General features: G+C 47.3%; 1 protein-coding gene across 1 annotated transcript; it reads left to right on the top strand.

Moving 5' to 3' along the window:
- Nucleotides 1-3,393: 3,393 nt before the first annotated feature.
- DENND11 (DENN domain containing 11) lies at nucleotides 3,394-18,101 on the top strand. The gene is made up of 9 exons (XM_005527952.3): nucleotides 3,394-3,628; nucleotides 8,973-9,072; nucleotides 10,144-10,302; nucleotides 10,987-11,140; nucleotides 11,381-11,519; nucleotides 11,989-12,120; nucleotides 12,310-12,460; nucleotides 12,658-12,726; nucleotides 13,825-18,101. Exons 1-9 carry the CDS (start codon nucleotides 3,394-3,396, stop codon nucleotides 14,018-14,020), a joined length of 1,335 nt encoding a protein of 444 aa, XP_005528009.3. The 3' UTR covers nucleotides 14,021-18,101.
- The last annotated feature ends 1,187 nt before the right edge of the window (nucleotides 18,102-19,288 follow it).

Genomic DNA, 19,288 nt, shown 5'->3' with positions numbered 1-19,288 from the left:
GATGGGGCCCTGTGTTTCCTTCTTTAAGTCTGAATTTCCTAAACATCCTGCATTTAGAGATGTGTAAGTTTGGGCAAGCGTTGAAGACTGCATGGAGAGGTCATTAGCCTAATTTATAATGTACAGATTTATGAATGTGTAATTTATAAGACTTCATGAGAGAGTTAGGAGCCATACCCAGGTCTTAGGATAGCTTCCCATTTGAGGTTTCAAAGGAGAGGAGGGAGGAGCTATGTTGGTGAAGGCAGGCCCAGAGGTGGGGTTGTTCTGTTGCTCCCTGGGAGCAGGTCAATGTCTCCCCTCGCTGCACCTCGGTGAAAAACAGGAGTCTTCTGAGCCTTTGGGCACGTGCGTTTCAAAGTGGGACTAGAGCAAGTTTTAACTAATTGGGAACAAGGTACAGCAGCCTTTTTTCTTAGCCTTGGGGAGAGCTGCTAGAAAAGGACGTGCAGAGATTGGAAGAGGCTGCAGCCCACAGGGTATGGGTGCCTGGCAGAAGCAGCATCTGCTTTGCTTTGCACACATGAAGGGCAATCCCCACCAGGACACACAGGGCCTTGTCTGAGGTCTCTGTGCTCTCCTAACCCGTTCCTGAAGTGAAAAGTATGGCTATATGGGTCTCTGAAATTTCTTGTTAAGATGAACATTTAATTTGATGCAGAAATGAATTGCATCCAGTTCACCAAGACAGCCCCAGGAGGACATGCCAGGAGCCCAGTACTGGTTGTATCTGGCCCAGAGGTTGCAGTATTTCTTTCAGGCACAGAGCTGTTGCTGCCATGCAGCCTCTCTTAGCCTAAAATGCAGATGGTGCATCTCCCTGTGCCATATCCTGAGCAAGGTCCAAAAGCCTGGCAGGGAAAGCACTGGCTGCTTTCTGCTATGGCAAACTGTGTCTGCAGCATCTGGCCAGCTGAGATCCAGGACCACTTTACTACTGCTGTGATCTGACTGCATCAATCAGATGTTCAGTACCTGAAGCATTACATTGAATATATTTATTCTGAAGAAATAATGTTTTTAGTCCTCATGACTACATATTTTTAATAACTAAGCAAGGAAATTTCTTCAGACCGGTTTTCAATCCCACCTTAAATAATTTTTAAACTTCCCCCCCCACCCCCACCTCAGGATTTAGAGGCAGTATCCATTTTTCTAAGGAGGGATGTGATATGTAAAGGACAAAACTTGGACCTGCTGTGTAAAGAAGGCCCAGATTGTTCATCATGCATTTTAAAGATAAAAGCTACCACACTTTCAGCCTGACTGTTCAAAGACCTGATGACAATTTCCTGAGCTCTCAGCTGGAGGGAAAAGGTGTTCATTTTCTTTTGAGGAAGAGTTTTTATTTCTAAAAGGGTAATATTATCTTCCAGCCTAAATCTTTTCAATTTTGGTGAAATAATAAAACAGTAGAAAATGTGGCCTTTGTTTTTTGCGTGTATCTAATACACATTGCGCCCTCAGCAGGCCTGGATTGCTGGCCAAAGCCATATCAGTTGCTCTGATACCACCAGGTCACTTGTCCCATGGGTTTTTTCAGCAAAGCCAGGAGCTCAGAGCACAATGAGGTTTCACACATCCCAGAGCCAGCAGTGGCAGCCCCTGCTCCTTGTCACTGGTTGCTCTTCCCTATGCATCCCCTCCCTTGTGCTGGGGCAATACTGGTGTGACTGCACTGCTGAGGGGACCAGGAACAGTTCTGCACCACAAATAGCTTGTGTGGGTCATGAAGGAATTCTTATTTGGGATTTGTTTCCTGCTTAGATTGCTTGGGGACAGACACTTGACATTTGTAGCAGCACTGCTGTGGAGATGAAGATAGAAACGAGCTGTCATTTGAGCGTCACCAATATGCAAAAATATATCCATCCAAATGAAGATTGGCACTGTCTATACAGTTAAAGCAAAGCATGTGGCCAAGTATTTGCAGAATCTGGCTTTTCTTTACACAGTAACAAAATATTGTGCAGGGTTTGTTTCTTTTTTTCTTTACCAGTCACCTTCTATGAAAAACTCCATCTGCTAAAATCCACCTACTCTGGTCTATAGCTCTGCAAAGTAAACTTGTGCATGGGCTTTGCGAAACAAAATGCCCACTCAGTGTTGGAGTTGTCTGAAAGGAAGCTCACAGCAAATGGATGCTAATGTTACCAATAAAAAAAGAGAAAAAAACCCAAACCCCACTGCTGAGGAAACTGGATGATGGGTTTCTTAATGGGGTATTGAACACTCAGAACTGCTCAACAGGAAAAAAGTTAGACAATTAAGGCTTTTATGACGATATCTTCCTTTTAATTGTGGCCTGCTTAATTGGGTAATTCAATTAATCAGAAAGACCTAGGGAACCAAATTAATCCTAATGACACTTAATGACATTGGTGGTGGCATAAGGAGGATGGTAATTACAAAGAGTTGGCTGCCTGTAGATGCCTTGGCCATGCTTGTGTCCCCATCTTTCAATCTCAAGCTGATTCTGCTTGTTCCGCCCAAAACTGTTTCATGACCCTCTGCAGCACATACGTACATGTATATGTATATACACGTATATATATATGTATATATACACATATATATATTTATGTATATATAAAATTTATGTGTATGTGTGTGTATACGTATGAATATACATATATTATATATGTATATACATACATATAATATATATATATGTATACGTGTATGTGTGTGTATGTATGTACGTGTATATGTATACACACACACACATCAGTACATACTGGATCAGTATCCCTGACTCTCAGATTTGTGGTTCGAACCTTTCACCACAGCCATTTGGGGCGGGGGGAGGGTGCGAGCCTGCCCCGTTGCTGGCCCTGAGGCTTCTCTGCCGAGTTCCCGTGGCTTTCCCGGCAGGATGGCTTTACCGGGGCGGGGGGAGGCAGCTGCTCGGTACCGGGGTCACAGCCCGGGGCGGACAGAAGGCGGGCAGCCGGCTCTGCGCTGCGCGGGGAGGTGAAGCACGGGCAGGCGGACTGCGCCCCGCGCTCCTCCAGGAGCCGGCAGCGGAGAGCCGGGAGCCGGGATCTCCGCCGGCTGCCCCGGGCGGCCCCGGCCCCGCCCCGCCGGTGACACCCCCGTGCTCCCGCCCCCTCGCTTCCCGCCCCCCGCCGGTGCGGCGCGGGGGGTGCGGCTCCGCTCGGCCCGGCTCGGCTCGGTTCAGCTCGGCCCGGCTCATCTCAGCTCCGCTCCGCTCCGCTCGGCCCGGCCCGGCTCATCTGTGCCCCGCTCGGCTCGGCCCGGCTCATCTCTGCCCGGCTCGGCTCGGCCCGGCTCATCTCTGCCCGGCTCGGCTCGGCCCGGCTCATCTCTGCCCGGCTCGGCTCGGTTCAGCTCGGCTCGGCCCGGTTCAGCTCGGTTCCGCTCGGCCCGGCCATGGTGGAGCGCTCGGACGAGGCGCCGCTGCTGTTCTGGGCCGAGGGCCCCGCCGTGTCGGCGCCGCCGCCCGCGGCCGAGCCGGGCGGCAGCGGCGGGCGGCGGCTCGGCGGCGGCTGGAGCGCGGCTCCGTGGGACGGCGAGGGGCCGGCGGAGGCGGCGGGGCCGCCGCGGGCCGAGGCGGAGGAGGACCAGATCGTGGCCGTCTTCGTGGTCACCTTCGACCCCCGCACGGGTGAGCGGCGCCGGGGGCGGGCGGGCCGGGGAGCAGGGGCCGGGCCTGGGGCTCCCGGTGCCGCTGGAGTAAGATGGATGCGGGACTGGGCATCCCTTGGGGAGCGCTCTCCCCGCATCCCGCATCCCGCCTCCCAGAGACCGCTCCTCCCGCCGCGCTGGGGCAGCGTCGCCGGACCCGGGGCCGGGCTGCCCTCTGGCCCCGCGGGGGAACGCGGCTGCCGGTGTCGGGACCGGGGACCGTGGGTAAATGCCGTGGGCATTTGCCGAAAACGGAGCGCGAGGGGGATTGCTTTTGGTCTCCATCCCGCCGGGAAGAAGTTCTGGCGGGAGGAAGGCGCCGCGGTTGGTGCCGCTCCGAGGAGAGAGAGGGATGGGTGTATGTCTTCCCCACAGCGGGTCACGGCACAGAGAGTTCGTGGGTGGCGCTGGGGCATCCCCTGTGCCCCGCACAGACTTAGGCCGAGCCTCTGCCCAGCGCTGCCTGGAGGGCACCAACCTGTTAGCAGCATCTTGAGAGCATCCTTCTGTCTCCGTGGAGTGGCGCAGACCTGCCCGCAGCTATCGGTGATGGATGGCGTTTGTGGCAGGCGTAAATCCGGCAGGCTCGCAGGGCATGATCACCAGCAGCAGCAGCAGCTGTGTATTTCTTGGTGACCAATGTGTTTAGAGTCTGGCCTCTGGTGGGATTTCTGTGACTTAGTGCTTTGAAGGACTGCTGCGATCCAGGAGGGTAGAGGAGAGGGGCAAGGGAATGTATTTTCCACTTCTCACTGCCATATCAATCTTTCTCAGTGCTGTTGGACTGTGGTGTTGTATCACTCCTGACAGAGGTTATTAATTTCAAACCTGTAAATCAGCATTTCAGAAAATGTCTTAACTTTGTTTTCCAATCCTGCTGCTCCCACAGTATCCACAAAACAGGATGTTAGGACACAGATATGAAGTTAGCACCTGCCTTGCACCTGTGAACACAGGTACTACTGTGCAGAGGAGCCTGGTGTCCTGAGACACACTGTTGGGTCTTTTGGCTGCCAGGCACCGACCTAGGGTTCAAAGGCAAGAAGGAGAGATTCAGGAGCCCATTTGCATCCAGATGTGAGAGCGAGCTTCTTTTTCTTCTCTAGACAAGCACTTCCTTCACAGATCCATGGCAAAAGTACTAGAGACAGTAAAGAGGTCTGTAAAGCACAGTGAGATTGGTTCTTCAGTGGGAAGGGAGAGTACCTGCCATCATGCTCACAAGATGGCCTTGGTAGTGAAGGCTGGATGCTGGTCTTGAACTGAAAATCCTAAGGAAGTAGTTGAACAGATTGTAGCCACTGGTGTGATGTGCTGTCAGCAATGCCCACTGTCAGCATGGCTGCTGTGTCCCAAAACACCCAGGGGCTTTTGAGAAGTTACCCTTTCATACTGCACCAGAGAGAAGTGTATTCAGTCTAGAGGTGAGAGGCTCTTCACTCATAAAAATCTGAAATGAGATTGGATGTCATCTTTCCACCAGGAGATGGAAAATGGAGGTGTTTCTCCTAAGTATTCCAAAACATGAAAGAGTCTGGATGACTGCAGCAACAGCAGGTTGTCTTTCAATCCGACAGCATATGCCTTCTATGAAATTGTGAGATTTTCTTGAGAGCTGGCAGAAAGATGAACTTTCTCAGGAGTTTTTCTGAACCAGCTGTTGCTTTGAACGAAGTCCAGGGAAAGTTGGGAAACAGCTCTTCTCACATCTGATGTGCAGTTAATGCTGGGTGTCATCAGCCTTGAAGTAGTCTGTCAGGTCTGGGAAGATTCAGCCTCCTGCTGCTACTCAGCATGATGATAGGACTGTGGGCAATATACCAGCTAATGTCAGCTTTACAGCTGAGGAGCAAAGTGCCCTACAGAGGGTGTGGACTTGGAAAAAGATCATGAAGTTGCAGTGGTGTGAAGTTGCTAGAGTCAAAAAGAGAATATGGTAATTACTGGTCAACCACATCAGATAGCGTGAAGGACTCCTGTACTGTTTGTGGGGGTGTCTGGTCTTTGTGTATGACTTAAAGGAAATCATCCAGTTAGTGTCTGAGCAGGAAACCTGCTTGATCCTGCCCACGAAAAGCACAGCAGACCACCTCTAGCAGCTTGCTGAGGCACAGGAACAGCCAAATTTCTGCTGGTGGCTGTGCAGGTGGTTATGCCAAGTAATGTCTGCTCAACTACAGGCAAGTAGGTGGGCAAGAGAGGTTTTACCGTACAAGGATGAAGTGGCAACTGTGTTAATAAAGAATGTAACAGCTTCCCTCCTAAATTTAGAAGGGCTTGAAGCAGAGGAGCTCAGTGTACAGCAGTGGCATGTGATGAGTTTCCGAAGGTAGGTTATGGGGTTGCCAGGTCACTGTTACAGTTCCGGTGTCCCTGTGACTGTCAACACTCATGTGAGTGACTGACGTAAGAGCCAGAGGCAGCTCCTGTATTGCTGCTGTCCTCACCTGCAGCATGGTGAACCCTGTGGCCCTTGAGAAGGAGCTCTCTTTACTGCTGCTCTGGGGCAGCTGATAACAATCACCCTTGTGGAGGTCCCACACAGTCTGTTAGCTGAAAGGGTCGGTAAGTAATGGAGAGAGACAAGGAGAGAAGAGAGGGAAGTCATGTGTTTTGCACCAGTACACAAAATATTCTGGTTTTCTGTCCCACATTTCTTCCATGCAGGAAATGGAGGGAGTGTGATGTTTAGGTTACACTTTATGCTTCTCCTGTCCTAGCACAACATGGTAGCATTGCACAGCTGGGGACCCTAAAGCCCTTGGGAAACATCTGATAGTGAGGAGGGCCAGGTGATGACCCCCAAATGCTGGTACCAATGTCTTCTTTGTGGGGATGTGAAAATCCAGTGGAAAGAAAAGGGAAAGAGGAAGAACATCCTTAACTTTGCACACTAGAAAATGAGTGCTGGCTCAGACCTGACCTGAAGGTGGGAGATTGCTTCCAGGAGATCAGATCTGCAGATCTGACTCTCAGCAAAATCACTAGCCTGCTCTCTAATGCTGGGTGACTCTCACTTGGAAAGTTTCCTGTGTGCACGAGAGCCGCTTTCTCCATGGGGAAGGGCAATGCTTCCTGTTTTCCTACAACACTACTTCCTCCTCCCTCCTCTGGTCTCTCAGGCAGGCTGGCAGTCGTATCTCATCTGGGTGAAGTCTTTCCTTTGTTTGCTTTCCTGTTTCGCCAGACCGACTTGCCTACTTTTTAATCTCCGCGTTTGTTCTCTGACTGCCACGTCGCTCGTGTGTTCATAGGGCACGGTGGCGTGAGGAACAGCCAGGAGCACAGGTGCAGGTTGCTCCTGACAGATCCCAGAAAAAAAAATTGCTACATGATAGGTGAGCTGCTTCTGAGGTCACATGCTGGGTAAAGATCTGTTTGAAGGCATCCTTTCCTTATTGCTGCTACAGAACAGGCATTGTTTGAGCCATGTCCCCCTCATGTCCCACCTCTGCAGTGGATGTGACACCTGGCAGTGTTTGTGACTAACCTGAGCAAAGCCAATCTTCCTTTGCTCTTGACGGCACTCTGGCCTGTCGATCTGTTAATCTACAGGTAATGACCAGTAAGAGATGCTCTGTGGGGCAAGGCTTAAAAGCACATCTGGCCTTAACCACAATTTTGTGGTTATGAGGCAACAGTCTCAAGAGTTGACTTCCTCACACTTTCAAGAAATGGTCTTGCGCCTTTAAAGAGCAAACCAAACAGGCACTGACAAACCCCAAACAACAAAAGCCACCATCTATATATAATCTGCGAGCCCTCCAGGGGAGCGCGCGGGCTGCCATGATGTCACTGGCTCCCTGTGCCAGCCTTTCACACGCCTCAGAGGCCAAGGCACTGCACAGCAGAGCTCTGTGGTTTCTGTGTGACTGCACAGGGCTGTGCTCGGGGTCACGAGGCTGCCGCTGCTCCCCGGCCAGCCCGGCTCTGCGGGAGAGGTCTGCTGGTGCACTGCAAGCGGGCACTTGGATGCACAGCTTCTCCTGTTGCCGTGCCTAACGCTGCTGGTTTTTTTTTGAAGTCCTTGCCAGGCAGGGCTGGGGGAGGTCTACTGAATACAGCATCTATGTGAGAAGAAAAATAGCCTATTTAAATGTCAGCAGCTAAGCCCTATTCCTGTGCAGGCATATACTTGTGCAGTATGAGTAATGAGACAAAAGACAGGCTTCAGAATTGAGGCCTTAGATTTAAATATCTCCAAAAGTCTTGGCTGAGTGTAAGGCCCTTCCAAATGTACGCTGTCCATGCAAGCACAGCTGGAATGCTCACCCCAAGGAGCAGGGGAAGGAGTGAACCAGTAGGAAGCACCTTTGTGCTGCATCTGCCATTGCATTATCATGAAGAATTTTGGGGTTTTTGTCTCATTTTTAAAACTAAGCCACATGACTCCAAATGCTGTGGGCAGACTGACAGAGAACAGAAATTTGGTGGGTAAATCTGGAGCACATCTCAGTGCAGTGGGAATGTCCAGGTGAGCAGGTTGGGCTCTGAAGTGCTGGCATGGGAAAGTATGAGAAATCGCCCCTTTTTTTGGCCCATGGTAAACTTGTTGGACTTCATTTGCTTTAGGGACATTTTGTGACTTCTCTGATATCATCTGTTCCAGGATCAAGCTCCTCAGGTGGCCTTTTCCCCTGAACAACTGCTTTCTTTGTGGCTGGGTTGGTAGGTGACAGATGTTTGCTGATCTTGATCTAGCTTGTAATTTATGTACTTTTTTTGCTGGCTATTCTAGCATACACAAACACATTGCAGTACTTGGATCACCTCAGCCTCCATACAATGCTTCAGCTAACACCTCCTATACTAAAGAAAATAGGAGAGATTTCAGGGAAGAAGCGATGACTTGGATGATGGCTTAGGGGTTTCTGTTTGACCAGGCCTGCCGAGCACAGGCAAAGAACAATATTGGTGGTGGTGTGAGCTATCCTAGGTACTCATCCTAAAGAGCAACAGTCTGTCCTTTGGTTCTTTCTGTATGGGATGGATACTTGTGTAGACCAAAGTTTATCCACCATCGGGTAAAATCATAGCTGCTCTGTGACTAAGCTTATCAAGGATAAACCCACAAAATAGCACTAGCTTCAGAAATGTCCTGAAGTGTCTGTGTGTTGTGCTACAACAAGTAACATTTGCAAGAGATGTGTGAAGTACTGTATGTCACCTACTGTTTGTGACAATTTAGGAGTTTAGGAGTTGTGTTAGGGCACTGTTAGAGGTGTCCCAGGGTTAGAAAAGCAGCAACTTGCTGTTGATGATTTATGCATTTTAGAAATGAGTACTGTATTCAAGCTTACCCAAATTAATTTGCTTCTCTGCAGGCAACATGGTGGAATGGTGTTTACCTCAAGATATAGATTTGGAAGGTGTGGAATTCAAATCCATGGCAAGTGGGTCCCACAAAATCCAGTCAGATTTCATGTGAGTACATCTGAGCTGTATTACTTCCTTTCTTAGCTGTGCATCTACACCACCAGCTCTTAATTCAGAACATGCAAAAAAAGTGCCATCTAAGAAGCTAGGGTCCTGCAGAAACTTGCTTGCTAAACTTTTTACCTGAGCCAAAGATACTTTTCAGACACTTTCAGTATCATAATAAGTACCAGCTACCTGCAGGGATCTGCTGTATGACTACTTTGCCTATGGAAGCCAACTGGGGCAGGCCAGCTTCTCACTGGTGTGCAAATTTTAATTTTAATTTACTGGACAAATGATCTGCACTGCCACTATTGAGACTGTCAGCAGAGGCCTAGGGTGAAGGACAAGGAATGGCAGAACTGAAATGGGAAGGATTTTGCAGGAACAGGACTAGGAAAAATGTTCTTAACCCTGCCAGGGCTTTTGGTTCCTTTAAATGTTGTTATAAAGAGGTCTTGCTCACTTTCTTCTTTGCTAGCTCCTTCAGTGGAAGCACATAAGAGAGGAATTTTCTGCATTCTGCTAGCCCAGTGTTGCAATGCAGCAATGTTTTGCAGTGAACTGCATTGTCACAATTCCTTTTGGTCAGGAATAACAGTTACTTTCTTAAAGGCATGTGAACTGAACCCTTGCAGTCAGATAATCAGAGTGTGCTTCAACATGCTGGCACCCAAAATATGACCAGGTAGCTGTACTGTACTCAGAACTGCACTCACTGCAGGCTTCCTCCGTGGAGGAAGGGCTCTGCACTGACTGAATCATGCATTCTGTTGGTCTTCCTTCCAAGTTATTTATTTATTTGCATTCCTTACTGGTCCTTATTCCTGACATGGCTGGTAAGGGCTTTAGTGGGAACTTCTGGGAACTCTTGCCTTAAACATTTTGTCTTGCTACTGAGAAGACTGGAGCATCCAAGGCCTGTCTTCAGCCCTTCAGCTAGCAGGGTGGGATTTCAGGGAGTTCCTTAGAGAAGAAAATATGTTCCCAAATCAGTAATTTTAGCACTTAGTTACCTTTCTTTCTCCTTCTTTCCTCTTTTTAACATTAACCCTTCTGTCAAACCTTTGTCTCCAGTTATTTCCGGAAAGGGCTCTGTTTTGGCCTGGCCTGCTTTGCCAACATGCCTGTGGAGAGTGAGTTAGAGCGTGGTGCCCGCATGAAGTCTGTGGGCATCCTCTCCCCTTCCTACACACTGCTGTATAGGTACATGCACTTCCTGGAGAACCAGGTCAGGTAAGTTCCCTTGGGAATGAGCCTGGCCGTTCCCCACCTGGGAGAGGAAATGTTCCTTCTATGGAGAGCAGTTTTAGGCAAGTGAGAAATCAGTGGCAATGCTCTGCTGTGATTTCCTTGGCTGGCTATTTCTCCAAGAAGTATTACAGGTTCACAGTGTGAACGAGACAAGGAACTGATTAGCAGCAGTCTGTTCCTTCCTAACAGCCTAGTTAAATGCAACCCAAACCATAGTTATTGTGGCAGACCTAAGTGTCACAGGGAGAGTTGAGAGAACAAGAAGTTTCCCTTTTCACCTTCTGAAAACCATTTCACTAGGGGCTTACAAAAGGCTTCTGATTGTGTAATGGTGATCCTGGCTAGCTGTGTGCTTCAGTTGTGTTGAGTGGATCCAGCGGCAAAAATGGTGATGGTAGAAAAGAAAACTGTTCCTTAGTGTATTTAAAACAGGACCAGTACTATGCACAGCCCAGGTCGCTGCCTGTGTCAGTCCCAGGTGCATTCTCTGGCTGCACTGTGAGCTGGTAGTCCTGATGTTTGTTCAGCCCTCCTGGATGAGAGTCTGTGCAACTGAGGCACCCAGGATCCCTTTTAGCTGGGAGAGCAGGTGTTTGCTGGGGGCGAGGCACTAAACAAATAGTCTGGAGACACTACAAATCTCTCCTTTTTTCCTTTCTTTTCCAGACACCAGCTGGAGATGCCGGGGCACTACTCCCATCTAGAGGCATTCTATGATGACAAGAAAGGAGTTCTCCCTGATAGCAAGGGCACCCCCAGCTCTCAGCAACCTGTCCACTGGCTGCCTTCCATCCACAGATACATGTACCCAGAGATGAAGGTGAGGCAGGTGCCTGAGTCCTGCAGGAATGGGCAAAGGGCTGCTGCTCCTTGCTGGTGCCTCATACTCCTTTATGTAAGCAGTCACTCCTCCGCTTTGTAGGCTGCTTTAGATAAGATTTTGTTTCTTGGACCGTTGCAAGCTGCGTGCTGGTCTTGCTCCCACATTTAGATTTAGCATCTGTGCATGTGTCCCTGTTTCACCTCTGAGCTGTTTTCTTCCCTTTCGCTCCACCTGCAGATCACACACCCTGCTGGCTGTATGTCTCAGTTCATCAAATTCTTCGGTGAGCAGATCCTCGTCCTCTGGAAGTTTGCCCTGCTGCGCAAGCGCATACTGATATTTTCACCACCCCCAGTTGGAGTTGTCTGCTATAGAGGTATGTTTCCAGGGACACTGCAGAGCTCCAATCTAGTAGGCTGAAGCATTGCAGAAATGCCCATGAGTACTAAGGGGACAGACATCAGGCAGGTCTTCAAAATCCATTCTGACTGTGCTTTGTGAAGATACCGCTCAGTCTGCATTTACACGTTTCCTACCAAATGCTTTTCTTCAGGCCTCGTGAGTAAGGACACATCTGGCACTGTCAAACTCAGTTCCTGTCAGCACAGGACAATAAGAGCACTGACTGAATTTGTGGATTCTAGAATGTTGGATTCCTATGGGGAAACTGATTATTTCCTATGCAAAACAGGATGTCATCACTTGAGAAGTTCTGGTGTTCAAGGGCATTTCAGAGCTCTGACCATTGTTTTCATAGAGGCCTGCGGGAGAACTGGGCAAGTGGGGTTCAGAGTGCCCATGAGGGAAACCAAAAGCATCTCAGGATGTGCTTCTCTTGTCCACAGTGTATTGCTGCTGTTGCCTTGCAAATGTTTCTCTGCCTGGTCTTGGAGGAACTGTCCCAGAGTCCAAACCATTCTTCTATGTCAATGTGGCAGACATAGAAATGCTGGAGACAGAAGTATCATATGTGGCCTGTAAGTATGATGGATTAGGCATGATGTTTTTAGCTTCAGGCTGCAAAATGTCTTGAGACACCAGACTGTGGAATAGAACCGATGAGAAATAGGTTGTGCATAGAATGACTAACTATGCAAGCAGGAGAGAACAGCTGGTCTGCTGGGAAAGCAACATGCTGCTCTGAAAATCTTCTCTGATTTTGGCAGGTACAACAGAAAAGATCTTTGAGCAGAAACGGGATCTCTATGATGTCTATGTGGACAACCAGAATGTGAAGACACATCATGAACATCTGCAACCACTCCTGAAAATTAACAATGCTGACAAGGAGAAGTACCGACGGCTCAATGACCAAAGGTAATCACAGACACCCGGGTGGTCCTGATAGGAGACGTGGCATAAAGAGGACCCTGTTCCTTTGTACTTTCCTCCTTGTAGTATTTTCAAAATATCCCACTGGTTCAACTAATCTCTTGAAGATTCTGGTTATCTCATAAAGCTTTCAGGTTCAGAGTAGGTAGGTGTGTGCAATTAACCTGTCTCCCTTCTCTCAGGCAGATGTTAATGTATTCTCAAGAAGTGGGTGAAGATTGCAGCTCCTGTGAAGAGGACCTTTTCATCTTGTGAGTGGCTACCTCTAATACTTAGTTGGACACTGCTAGTTTTAGGGAGCCTCTTGCATTCATTTTGTGTTGCACTGTTTGGCATATTGTGAAACAGTGCGTTTGATATAATTCCATAGTCAGGTTTCTTCCTCTAGGGCTCCAAAAAAGAGACTGGCTCTCTCCCTCTTCAGATCATTTTCCTTTCATTTTGAGAAGCCAAAATGCAGTATCCACTGGGGTTGCTTATGTGCCGGGAGGGAGAAGTGAATTTTAAAAACACAATTAGAGATGTAAGAATGCCCTGGCAAACCTAAGCACCATAGAATTTTTCTTGCCGGAACATTTGGCTCTGGAAAGCACAATGTTTGTGGGAAGGAGGCAGTGTACCATGCTGAGGGTTGGTACAGTGTGGAGATATGACCTGCATGTGAAGGACTGGCCCACTGATATGGCTGACTTCATACCTGGCAATCAGAGGAACCAGAACTGGGTGCAGAGTAGGAGGTACAGAATTAGACAAATAACACATGTCTACCACCTCTGAAGCCCTTCACTCCCTGTTGCTATTCACACTCTGCAGCAAGTGAGAAGTAATGGCATGAAACTTTGTGAAGGGCTGTCAGGGCAGAGCTCTGATTGCTGAGCTTCACAGGTGTAGCTAGAGCTCTTCCTGAACAGCTTTGAGTGTTTCTAGGAAAACAACAGGTAAGGAGTAGCGTTCACTGGTGTGCTCTGCACCAGTAATGGAGAATTTATTTACCCACGAGCTTATCAGATGGGTGACAACATTCTTTCCTCCTTTACATTACGGGAGCTGTAGGTGTGATGTACCTGCTTGGTGACCACAGAACACACTTTAGCTGATACCTGGCTTCTTCTGAGGGAAATGCCACCCACAGCTGGGAGCACCACTGTCAATTAAAAGCTACTGCTTTATCTTTGTTTATTCTGAGTCACCCATAGAGTGAATGGAAAAGTATTACAGCATCACCTAACAAAGTGGGATCCCTGGCTGAAGGGGGTTAAATGCAGTTCTGGGGCTCTGCTGCCTGTTTGGTAAATACACTATCTTTTTGGAGGTCCAATGCAATTGCTTTCCCTGACTTTACCCTGTAGGTTTTTCATGGAGCAGAACAACCGCATCTTCCAGACGCTGATGGAGGTGTCAGCCAGCCAGGACAAGACACTGACAGCTGACCACGCACGAGGCATGGGCCTGGATCCCCAAGGGGATCGAAGTTTCCTTATGGACCTCCTGGAAGTGTATGGCATTGATGTTATGCTAGTCATTGACAACCCCTGCTGCACTTAAACCAAGGGCAAGAGAGATGGGGAGCAAAGATCACTTTTTAAAGACTACCAGACATTGCTTAGGAGGATCACTGGAACTCACCACAGCCACAGTTATTTAATAACTTTATATGGAGAGTATTTATAATTTTAAAACAAAATGTGACTTTATTTTCTCACACTCCACTTCCCAGTGAGTACCTGCTCTAGGGGTTCCTTTTGGTTTTGTCTCCCATTCCCTTTCATTTGTGTTTTTCATTTTGTCTAGCTAGGACCAGTGGCACCTTTGCACCAAACCTCACTGTTGCCAGTGATAGCTAGGTTTTGGCCTGGCCTGGATACCTGAAGGCTGATGACTTCAGGAAAGCACTTTGTTTGATGACAACCAATGTGAAATGCTATAGCTGAGCTTTCAGACTTGGCTGGAAATCCTCCTAACAACTCCCCCTTCCACTTGGGGACTGAAGAGGGCTTCAGCACAGCCCAGTCTCATAAACAGCTCCTACCAAGTTTATTGGTGGGGACAGTTAAACCAGCGATAAGAACCAGGACTCCTTTAAACACTCCTCACCCATCTTGAAGGTGAATTGGAGTAAAGCCACCCTTCCTTGTAAATGGCAGAAGCAAGTTTGGGATCGGGGACGCTACAGGATCTTATGACTCTGCTTACTGGAGCAGCACGGTTTCACTTCCAGCATCTGAGATGGTCTAAACTGGCAGAGACTGCATCTATCTCATAGCTGGAGAAGAGCACCCTCTCTTCCTCAATCCATCCCACCAGCTCCTCTGGTTTTTATTTGCATCACACCTGCTGCTTTGGTTTAAAATCTTCAAACCAGCAAGATGGTCTCCCATTTAACAGGGACCAACACCACTGAGCCACTTTGCAGTCACTTTGTTTTCCAGCCTCAGCTTGGATGGTGCTGGGCTGGAAGGGGTAGAACAAGTATGCTTTAACTAGTGTCACTAGCCCTTCCTTTGTAGCTGATGGGACTTGTTGCTCCTTTGCTTTAACACTGTCTGCTAATCCTCCTTTTGCTGAGCCTTCAGCACTGCCTGTTGCTTTCCATGTGAGACAGAGAATGTACCTTTCAGCTGGAACAACTGAAGTTTGCAGGAGGTTCCCTTGGAGTTTTGTATTCTTAACTGGCACAGCTGCTAGGAGCAATGTTTAAAAGCAAGTCTTTTTTTTCTGGGCAGAGCTGCAGAACCAGATGAAACAGGTATTTTCTTATGCTGTGGAAAGAACAGGATTCAGTTCCTGAAGGACTGACTAGTCATTACCTCCAGGAAGGCTATCCCAGTAAAGAGTAATCCCTTTGCCATGCAAAATCCAAGAATGGTATTGTGGGTTCTAGGTGTGACATACAGCTTTGCCCCAAATCCTTCAGCCAGTAGCAGTATCAGCTTCAAGCTTACAGCTTACTGTTCTTCCTGAACTGTGGCTATAGCTGATGAATTGCTGCTTCTAGTTACAGATTTCAGCACCCTTGGAGGCTCTCTGTGCATTGTAGGAATGCAAACTGTAGCTGATGTACTAGCTGATTGTCCTAGCATTTTCTAGGATGAGACAGAGCCTGAACCACTGAGATCTCACCCACTCAAAAGCAGGCAAGCACCTTTTTGAAACAGGTGAAACAAATGTTCTCCAAGCATACCCTCTGTGGATTGTCTCCCTCTGGAAGGGAGGAGGCAATTGCTCCTGCAATTTGCCTGTCTCTGAGCAGTCACTGCTCTGGCTGCTTTTTCAAGGCTTGGGATGTTTTTGTAGAGAAGAAAATATGCTGTTGTTCATACTGTCAGTTGCTCACAACAACTGTAACATCATCATACTTAGAAGGGTGGGGAAAAATATGTAGAAAGAGGCAAGAACAGCTGAGTATCATTTAATGGAAAGACCGATCTCTTTTCCTTTAGAAATAGCTTTGTTATTAAATTGACATCTGAAGTATAAAAGTGGCCAACAACCTTCACACTTTAACTTCCACTTCAGTTTTAACATGCTGTCTGCAGGGACGATCCGTGAGGAAGTACAGCTGAGCTGCCCTTGTATTGCTGTCACTTCTTCAGACATAAAAAGAAAAAAAAAACAGAACTGAAACTAGTAGTCTCTAGCAATTTCTCCTCTCACTTTCTTGAAGGTTTGCTGCATAGTTTAGCTGTGGTCAGTTGTTAATGACTTTCTATTCTCTTTGTCAGTAGTTCTTTTGCTAAACTGAACAGAAACAAACCTTTGAGTTAAATTGAAATTTTACAGTCACAACAGCCAGAGGCTAACACCCTGCACAATGTTGTTTACAAGCCCTGTAGACAGCACTGCCAGAAGCTCCTGCTCCCACCAAGCAGAAGCTCCTGAAATTCCTATTTGACATGTACTAAACCTCTACTTTCCAGAAATTAGGTCTTCAGTTGTCAGCAGTAACAGGGGTGAAGCACCCACAGTACAGATTACTGTAGAAGTAGCATCTATGTGCTACATCCAGTGGGATGGCTACAGCCTATTTTGTTCTTCCTTGTAATTTTGCATCCTACCAAGTCTTTCTTGGCAGACAACTACTACAGAAGTCAGAAGTTGTCTGACAGAAAACAGAAAAAGACTTTTCTCTCCTAACCCTTCCTTATTTGATTAGCTGTAAAAGTGCTTTCAACTGCACTCCTTTTCTAAAAGATACTGCTTTTATTTTTGTCACATGTGAAAAGTCCCAGAGAAATGAGCAATGGGTACATAATAGAAACAAATTGTTATAGCTTGGGACATGAAGGACTGTTCTGTGGAACCAGTTTAACTAAGTCTTATCTTTCCAGGAGATTATTCAAGGTAAAACAGTTATATGCAGATACTCAAAATCCCCTCCTAGGCACTCAATTGGCGCTTTGTTGCATACTACCAGCTGGGAGCCATCTACTTGGGCATGTTTTGAAAAAGAGGGAGGAAAGTGTGCCTAAGATAAGGGTATTGCTGATTTATCTTCTCCCTTTGAAGTACTTTGCCTTTACAGTGGTGCCTTCAGTTTCTTGGCTGTAATGCCTCTGGTCACTTGCTGTGATCAGAGCCCAGGTTTGAATGGTGGTTACAGTAACCAGGTCTATGCTGTGCCCCAGCTGTTCTCCAAAACAAGTCCTTGAATAGCCAGTGCAGGTTCTCAGCTGGTACATACTTAACCAGGAGAACAAGAGCTTCCTAACTGCATCTTAACTCAAGCCGCACTAGAAATGTGTAACCAAGCAATGAATTATTACTACTTGTACTATCTGCATTGAAGGGTAAAGCTTATGAGAGACATAAAAGCTCAGTTTTCAATCTGAACAAGCAACATCATGCCAGACATTTAAATCATCCAAGAGTCTTCTCACCGCAAGGTTAGGCCAAGCTGCATAGAGCCAATAAAGAACTATAATGAATACTAAGAAGAAAGGCACTTTATGGAATCAGAATTCAGATTTGTCTTACAGCCATGCTACTTACCTTCTTTTCTAGCATACACAAGGTACTTACTGCAGTGTATCTTACAGCCAATGGTCATGGCTGTCACAGGAGCTGAGCTTGCCTGTCCACCGTCCTTATGGACAGAACAAAGTTCCATCACCTTTTCAAGTAGCTCCCTGTACAGGCTATTCAGTAAAGCAGGGTTATGGAGATACCCCATTTTAGCACCTGTCAAAATTAATGAGCAAAAGGCTAGGAGTAGCTGTGGCCCTCCTGGCCACAGGCTATGCTAGGGACAGGCATGCTTCACTCTGGGAGGTGGAAAGACAGTGGCTCCTGGAATACCAGGGCAAGAGCACTCTATCATAAAGCAAAAATCTAGGTACAAAGCATGCACACTAACCCAAATTCTCATCCTGGCCATTACTTCTAAGTTAGTTGCTGTCTTCTTCCCATCTTCCCAAAACTAGTGGTGTAGTGATTATGGGGAAAGACAGCATAAATTTCTTTTATGAGGGACTGGAATGTATTGACTTAACAGTGTGATCTGTCTGAAACAGGGTACTAAATGCCTGTGAACCAGGATTTTAGATCTTGGTTAATGCAACATGCCATTCAAATGGGAATGTTTAAATGTAATCAAAATAAACAGGTGCCTTGAGGTGGTCCATCATTAGATTGTTATCCTTCCTTTTTATTTATCTTACAGTATAAGCCCTTCTCGAATGGACTGTAAGTTGAAGCCAGGATAAGTGTGTTCATGAGTGGGACCTAGGCTTCTACTCCTTCCTGTCTTGGAGTTTGTACAAAGAAAGTTTTTTGTGTTGCTGTCAGACAGAACCGAGTCCTTTTCTCAACACTGTACATAGTGGGTTTCAGCCCCTGCCTATTTTATGTAGTATCTGTCTCACACCTCTCCTCTGAATGTTACAGTTCAGAGGTCTAGAATTACCCTATACTGGAAGAACTCTGAACTGAGAGGAAGGAGAAAATTACTTGAATGCTATTTATACAAGTTACTCAACTTATGCCAGTATGAGTATTTAAATACCAGCCTGTGTCTCAGATGATCCTTGGTACTTTAACATCAAAACAGCAGCAGCAATACCAATTCTGAAGGGATCTCTTGGTTACCCTCAGGCAAGGAAATCACATTGCAATGGGAGCTATGGAAGAGAATTAGTAATTTTCCCTGTAAAATGGTACAGATGAACAAGGAGCCAGTTCTCACCATCTCACCCCTTGCTACAACCTAGGCTGGTTGTAATTCTAACAGCTCTGATGTTGTTTGCATCTTGCAGATGTGTGGTTGCTCCCATAGACCTGTGGCTCTGTCGAGAAACTGCTTACTAAAAACATGGGTATTTTTTAATACAATTAAAGCTTACCTTTTTGAAATGGCTGCTGCCTTGTCTTTCCGGCCACTGGAGAAAAAACACATTGCTGATTTTATTACAGAAACATCAACTTGAGGAAAAATTCCAGTGGTGAGAACTGCCCTTGACTCTGAATGAGCCAGGGGCTGCAGCACAATGTCCCAGGTGTCTCTGTGGCAAGCAAAAAGAGCAAAGCACAACCACCATGCTCTTTGGAGAGTGACCCAGGGCTCCACTGGGCACTCCTCATTACTGCAGACCAAAAGATGGCACAAACCAGGTCCTGTCACCAGCGCAACTATGAAAAGGAACTAGCAGGCTTCTACCCCCTTTGATCTCAGTCAAGACTTATGGAACAGCTAGGGCTGGAAGGGACTTTAAAGATCACCTATAGTTTAGGTAATTTGTCTCTCCAAAGTGTAGTCCAGGGAAGAAGAACATTCACTTTGGTTTCAGCATCATGCAGAAACGCAACCTTGCTTCCCCT

Source organism: Pseudopodoces humilis, chromosome 5 (genome assembly GCF_049639895.1).
Source record: "Pseudopodoces humilis isolate 2021_Gansu_Grassland_sample_001 chromosome 5, ASM4963989v1, whole genome shotgun sequence".
Lineage (NCBI taxonomy): Eukaryota > Metazoa > Chordata > Aves > Passeriformes > Paridae > Pseudopodoces > Pseudopodoces humilis.
The sequence above is the reverse complement of the archived record's forward strand: the minus strand, read 5'-3'. Positions and strand labels throughout refer to the sequence as shown.

Coding starts and splice junctions, on each gene's coding strand:
- DENND11 (XM_005527952.3), top strand. CDS start 3,394: ATGGTGGAGCGCTCGGACGAGGCGCCGCTGCTGTTCTGGGCCGAGGGC. Junction 11,141..11,380: donor ACATGTACCCAGAGATGAAG/GTGAGGCAGGTG, acceptor CTCCACCTGCAG/ATCACACACCCTGCTGGCTG. Junction 12,121..12,309: donor AGAAGTATCATATGTGGCCT/GTAAGTATGATG, acceptor TGATTTTGGCAG/GTACAACAGAAAAGATCTTT.